This window comes from Capricornis sumatraensis, chromosome 2 (genome assembly GCF_032405125.1).
Source record: "Capricornis sumatraensis isolate serow.1 chromosome 2, serow.2, whole genome shotgun sequence".
NCBI lineage: Eukaryota > Metazoa > Chordata > Mammalia > Artiodactyla > Bovidae > Capricornis > Capricornis sumatraensis.
In genome coordinates this window covers 41,627,417-41,634,488 of record NC_091070.1, presented here as the reverse complement: position 1 = coordinate 41,634,488, position 7,072 = coordinate 41,627,417, and the positions used below count along the sequence as shown (strand labels likewise).

General features: G+C 37.2%; 1 protein-coding gene across 1 annotated transcript in view; it reads left to right on the top strand.

Moving 5' to 3' along the window:
* The first annotated feature begins 591 nt into the window (after window positions 1-591).
* SECISBP2L (SECIS binding protein 2 like) overlaps window positions 592-7,072 on the top strand; it is a 49,528-nt gene continuing 43,047 nt past the window's right edge. The window contains exon 1 of the mRNA XM_068965891.1: window positions 592-713. Within this exon, the coding sequence (XP_068821992.1) occupies window positions 690-713 (24 nt within the window). The 5' untranslated portion in view covers window positions 592-689. The remainder of the gene's footprint in view (window positions 714-7,072) is intronic.

Here is a 7,072-nt window from a genome sequence, read left to right as displayed (position 1 = left end):
AGAGACACCGGTTCCAACCCTGGTTTGGGAAGGAAGATCTCCTGAAGTAGGAAATGACAAACAGCTCCAGTATTCTTGCCTAAAAAATTCCACAGACAGAGGAGCCTGGCGGGCTACAGTCCATGATAGGGTTGCAGAGTCCCACAGGACTGAGACTGACAGACTCAAGTGGCCTCCGAGGTCGCTCAGGTCTAAAACGCGCGTGTCCAAGTGGCTCCACACTCCTTAGTTTAGCAGTCCAGAGGGGCAGTTAAGTCCCACGCAAAGCGCAGAGCGGCTCAGAGACCATGCTGCTCGGAATGTCCAGCTGGCCTCAGCCTCCAGAACGGCCAGCTTGCGTTGGGTTTCCGCCAGCTCAGGCCGCCTGCGATCACTCCGCCCACCGCTCCTGTGGACCTCCGCCCCCTTCTTTCCCTTCCGCGCTCCGCCATTTCCGAATACGCCTCTAGCTCATTTAGGCCCTGTTCGGCTTCCGTCCCAGATGATCCCTCCCCGAGGCTGCCGCTGCCTCCTCCTCGGAGCTGGGGCCGCCTCCTCGGCCAGTGGCGTAGCCGGACTCTGCGTCGCGGCCAGCTAGATAGGGGCGGAGGTCCGGAGCCCGGTCTCGACCCGAGCGGGGGGCCATGGAGAAAGCGGCCCGAGGCACTCTGCACACCGACTAACGCGGGCCCGTTGCGGCTGCAGGCGCCATGGACCGAGCCCCCGCAGACCAGGTACGCGAGCTTGAGCCAGGCCGGTCGTGCTGGGAGCTGGGGGTCGCGGCTTCCTCCCGGGCGGGCCCTGGTCTCCGAGCGTGGGCCCGGACGGCCGGAGCCCTCGGGTTCCTGCTGGCGCAGACCTCCTTTCCCCGGGATCCTGGCGGCGCCCGTCTCCTGCATTGTTTCAGATGCTGTCTCGAGCTTGGGGGCTTTTCCAGCCCCGATTACCCCGGGCTGGGGATTTGCTTTTGGCCCCCCTGACTTGTTTGGTGAAAGGAGCCAGAAGATTCCCAAGTTGTCCGTTCTTTCCCGAGACAGGGTTTATAACTTTACCAAATTCTAACCCCCCTCCCCCTTCCCTTCAGTTCTGGAATGTGTTTTCAAGGTGGAAAGGCTTCTCACTTAGAAAAACTGTCAGGGATTGTGATAACTACAGATGAAGGAAGGATTATGGGCTTTTTAAGATCTACGTTCCCTTGAGCGAAGCATTGTTTTTGCATTGGTTTTATGGAGGTATTCCTTTTTAGATATGAAATACTGCGGTTTCCCTTTGCCCTTCTAGCCAGTTATTTTGCAAAAAAAAAAAAATAGTGTTTTTAAAACATCGATTTTGTATTTCAAAGGTGTAGGACCCTAAGGACGAGTTCATTTCCGAGCCCGTTTTCGTATTCACGAAGTCCCATTAGTGTTTCAGTTGCATCAAATTATTGATTATCCAAGCTAGTAGGTGCCGGGAGGCTGGGGTGGTGACATTGTTTTAAAAAAAGGAAAAAAATCTAAAATAATAGTTTTCTTCCCTCCAAAAAGTTTCAGTATTTTCCATTCTGAGATCTGTATGAAGGGATTTAATTTGATGAAATCGAAGTTTACTCACTGTCCATTCCCCCTGTTCAGTTGAAGGCCTTGCCCAGTAATGAACTCGGCAAATAGATGAAGGAAAAAGAGAGATTAGAGGTTAGCCTGATTACTTTACAAATGGATAATTAACACCTGAATCATGAGACAAGATTTCCCAAATTCTTTCATTTGTATATATGTAGCTGGTGTATTTATGTGTATATATGTAGCTAGTCAGAGGGAGTTCAGATTTTGAAATTGGTCTCTTTCAGCAGACAGCAGCTTCCTGGTTGTGGATATTTGGTTTTTTTTTTTTTTTTTTTTTTCTGTTTTTTTTTCTCTTTTTTTTTTCCTTTGTATAAAAATCTTTATTTAAAAAAAGCTTGTGTGAATGTGACTGAAAACACAAGCGAGTTTTATGAAACATTCTGTGTATTTACCAAAGCAAAACTGATGGGGGTCCCTTGACAATGCAGGCTTTCCTGTGACCCAAGGTATTTTATATGCCCCCCTATATCCAGTTTAATGAAAAATAATTTTTCAAGGTACCTATCAAAAAACGCCTGAAATTTCAAAGCCTGAGAAGTGAATAAGGAATTTTCTTGAATGATTTTCCAGTACGGGTGTCACTAATGAAAGGGTTAAACATTTTGTTCCTGCACTAGGCTGACAGAACTGTAACTAGTAATGCTGTCAGGTATATACTTATGGTTCCATGTATATGCTTCCGTGTATATACTTATGGTTCCTTTCATCCTAGAGGAAATGTAATTAACTATTTAGATGGTAACTTTTAGCATAGATATTTGTATGTAATTATCTTGACAGCAAGTGCTATGAGCAAATTCTTTAGAGAGCCTCTTTGTCTTTCATTCCGTTTCTTTCCAGAGTCCACAACCTATTAAAATTTTGTAGAAATTTAAGCTTCAGAAAAAAACATAAATGTAGGTTTTCCACTGAAGAATTTTTCTTTTTTTCCTCTCCAGTACCTCCTACCTCTTCCCTTAGCCTAATCCTAGGGGATTATGAGAGAATAATTTGAATCAATTTCTCTTTCCCCCACACATATACTCTCAGGAAGCTGAGATCCCTAGAAGTGATTCTACTTTGCCTAGTTCATGTTGTAGGCAGTTAATTCCATGGATGACCTGGAAGGAGTCTCCTTCATTTTAAATTAGCACTTTTCTGATGGCAAAACTCCATTATTTTCATTATATTCTTATATTCATCATTGAAAAAAGGCACAGAACTATTAACATAATGATAGATTAGGGGCTGGAATTGAGATCTGTCCACTGTGTGGAGTTCTTGATTGCTTTCACTATACCTCTGAGTAATGTAATGGCTTTTCCAAGTTATTTGGAATGTACTTTTATGTTTTTACTAAATGACTTTAATAAGTAAAAGCCATTATAAACAGATGCCACATGTGCTGAATTTCCATTTTTCTCTCAAAACATTTATTTTAAACCAGTGTTGGTTTATATTCAGAATTTCTGGGAATGTCTGTAGCGTTAAAACTTATAATATTATAATGGTTGACTATTCATAGAAGTTTGATTTTTAAAGACTAGTACTAATACAGACTTTCTGCATTTTGTCTTAAATCCTTGGAGTATTGCACAAGTGTAACTTAAAAATATCTAAGCAGGTTTTGCTTGAAGACATTCATGTTGTAGTTCTTGGAATTACTTCTTGTTTATATATATATACACACATACATATAAATATATACATATACATATATATACATATATATATAAAATCTTTGTATAAAAGGACTGGGAATACATGCTAGCTAGTAATCTTAATTGTAGTAATGACTATTTGAAAAAAATGTTATAACCATTAGAGAATCTCAGGAGTAACCTCTTTTTAGCAAGACTGTTTTAAATCAAAATGAGTAGCTTATTTTAATTGCCAGAGGTAGTTCTGAGAAATGATGCTGCTTAGTATAGTGCATTTTTAAAAAAAATCTGTTTTGTTTATTTAGTTGTACCGGATCTTAGGTGTTTTTTTTTTTCCCTGTCCTTAAAGGGGGAAAAAAAAAACCTGATATAAAGGGATGTGAAGACTAAATAATGGAGTTTGTTTATAAAGTTTTTGTATTTCTATTTTTAGGACATTTAGGACAGTGTTTTGGGATTTTTTTTTTTAAATAAACTTTAGAAGTGACAGAACACTTGAGGTTGACAGTCTCTTTTGTATTATCAAATAATTTAAACTCTGGCTTAGTTTTTAGTACATTAATGTTAGATAAGTTCTTCTAAAGTAATTTGCAAAATTATTGATCACTAATGGCTTTAATTCTTAGAAAACCAGATGTGTGATAAGTGTACATGGTTTCATGCAAAGAGCTGTTTACCAATAAAGGTATAATATCTGAGTTATAATTTTTTCTTTAAATAATTATAAATGTCAAACAGAGTCAGCACTGCAAACTAAATGTATTCTAAATAAGTTACTCTAAAATGTTTATTATTCAGTAATACTTAGAGTTAGCATTTATAAATCTAAGTAAGCTATTGCCTTAACATTTTAAAAATGCTTTTGTGATCAAAAAGAAAGTAAATAGTGCTGATTTAGTGAAAATATCATTTGGAAATTAAAAAGGCATTTTTCCCCCTAAGCTTTTAAGTCAAAGGGGAATTTAAAAGTGCAATTAAAAATTTTTTTAAACATAATAAAATACTGCATATTAAAATGTATGGGATGTGGCTGAAGCTATACTCTGAGGCAAAGGCATAGTCATAAATGTTTTCGCTGTTCAGCATTTTAAAAGGAAGTTAGAAGTTAAGCATCCAAGGAAAGAAGTGGGGGTGGGGGGAGAACTCCTCAAAGAAAGAGAGAAAATAAATAGATATTCCAAACACTAGTATTAAATATAGAAAGTTAGGTTTTAAAAAAGTACCATCAGAGTTTAACAAGATTGAATGTGGTCCATTTTAAGAAAAGAGCGAAAATGTATGAATAGGAAAGCAAGTAGGCTGAGTCTAAGTTAAATGCTTTGATTTTTCTCTTCAGTATTTTCTAAAGTCTTGCAAAACTTGATATGTATAACTACTGATTTATTTTGGCAAGTGGCTTACTTTCAGTAAAAGACGTTCCAACCAGAAAACAATAAAGCCAGCAGGTATCTATCTCTTAAGCACTTTTTCCTTCAGAAGACATTTATTTTATCTTTGGTCGTGATATATAAAACATCTTAGTGTTTGATATATCCTACTTACCTTAATATAGCAAGAACGTGGAGGGTTTCCATAGTCTTATTTTTTCTGTAGGTGTGTAGTACGTACTGACATTTCACTGTGGGAGCATGCTTTATTATGTTCTACTTCAGTTTTGATGTTAAGTGGGTGTCATTTTTCTATTGCTTCATCTGGGGAAATTATTTGTACTCTTCTGAAAGTTCTATCTCAGAGGAATTGAGTATGCATTTTCTGTTGATGTGTGCTTCATACTAGCGCGGTGCTATCTTCAGTACACGAGCTCAGTGTGTATTTGTTAAGTTATACAGGCTCTCAGTGATCTGAATGCATTTGTTTAATAAACTTCTTAAATAAGGTTTCTATAGTTTCTTGTTCAAATACAGGTTTCTGGGATTATGATTTTTCATTAACTTGGAAAATTCTGAAGTAATTTCTGAAAGATAAAGGTAATTTTACCGTACAGTTCCTTTTTTTTTTTTTTTAAGCAAATAGAACAGGAGTAGATTTTGTTCTGTTTAGACTTCTTCCATATTTTTATTTTAAGGAGACAAAAATTTGCTATAAAATTTCTGATTTCTTAACGATCATGGCATAAGTAGACTAAACAGAAATACAAACTGAGAAGTATCACTGGATGAAGTAACTAGTTAATTTTTTCATAACATTTTGTTGTCTACTATGTAAGACATTTTTTCCTTTAATTTCTATATTAATATAATTGAAATAACTGCCAAAATCTGTTGCTTGCTTAACATATTATCTGTGTGACCTTTATTATGTGAAATTTTAAAAAATAGTTTGCCATATGAACATTACTTTTCAGGCCTGAGGACAGCTGAGGCTGCATTTTGATGTATGATGCTGAAGGCCCCAAAGTCACGACAAACGACGTTTAAAACCATAGGGAGTTGTAACTATAGGAGAAAGTTTGCCAGTCTGTTCCTACTAGTGACATCTTCTGTTTGTGCAGCTGTTAACTACAGCAGCTTCTCTTTTTTGGTAAAAACAAAGGATCATTTCAGTGTTAGTGAGTTTTATTGTTGAATGCCAATATCTAGAATTGCGCTTAGAACAGAAGCCAATACAGACTTTAATTTTGGGGACATACACTGTGTATATGTGCAGATATTAGTTATGAATTAATGCATGACACTTGTTGAATAGTGGTTGCCTAAATTCACAAATATATAAAGAATAGATAAGACTAGGCATAAAAGACTTGTTGCAGCTTTTTTTTTGTATTGGGCTAGTCTGTGTGGCTTGTGGGGTGTTTGTTTCCTCACCGAGGATTGAACCCTTGCCTGCTGCAGCGGAAGTGGGGTCCTAAACACTGCACTGCCGGGAAAGAGCAAGGATATGAATTTGTTGTTACCAGAGTAATTTATGAGTTGGTATTATTTGAGGGTATCAGGAAAAGTTATTTTTAAATTGCCTTATTTCTTTATATTAGTATTCTTAGTTTTTTTTTTTTTCATATGGGACTGAGAATTTAATATAACCATGTACCTTGAATTAGAAAAAAAAATCCAAACGTCTTCTAGCCCAGATTTATAAAGCTGTTCAGGATTCTCATATGTTCAAAGGTTGATATTTTATACCTCAATAAGTTTTGAGTCCTAATAACTATCATAGTGAAAATCACTGACCTATACTATTAACATTTGTTTTTGCCTACTATGTTGGAATTCAAGAAACCAAGTCACACATTATTTATGAGTACAATTATCTTACCTACTTCAGGTTTGGTCAGGAGTACAAAAGTAAACATCAAAGTTACATCAGGTGGGGAGGAAGGATATTGATACTGCTGTATAGTTCAGATTTCTTCCCCTAGACATGTGTTTTGGAATGTTCACAGTGAACTCTTTTTGAACAGTTTCGAAAAAGGCTGTATATTCAGCACGTATATTTAGCATGTCAAGTCTTTTCTTTAGATTTTTTTGGATTTTCTACTGATTACTTTTGTGAGAAACGTGCATGAAATTTACTCAGAGAAATATGCCTTGATGGGAGCTTCTAATAAATGCCATCCCAGTGGGGAAAAAAGTTCTGGTTAGGTCTGTTGCTTTCACGTAGTTGATTTGAGTTGTTGAAATGTTGGATTGCATTCCACACACTGGTTTCGCAAAGTGTTTATCTTTTAATACTGTTTGTGGGTTCCCCTCCTCCAGTCACCTTGAGATGTTTGTGGCTTTTTAACATTCTTCTTTTACAGAATGTGCCTATAGATTATTTTATACTAAAATTTTAAAAATTTTGGTTAAATATAGCAAAAGCAGAAAGAAAAATGCACAAAATCAGTGTACAGCTAAATGTTATTGGATGAAG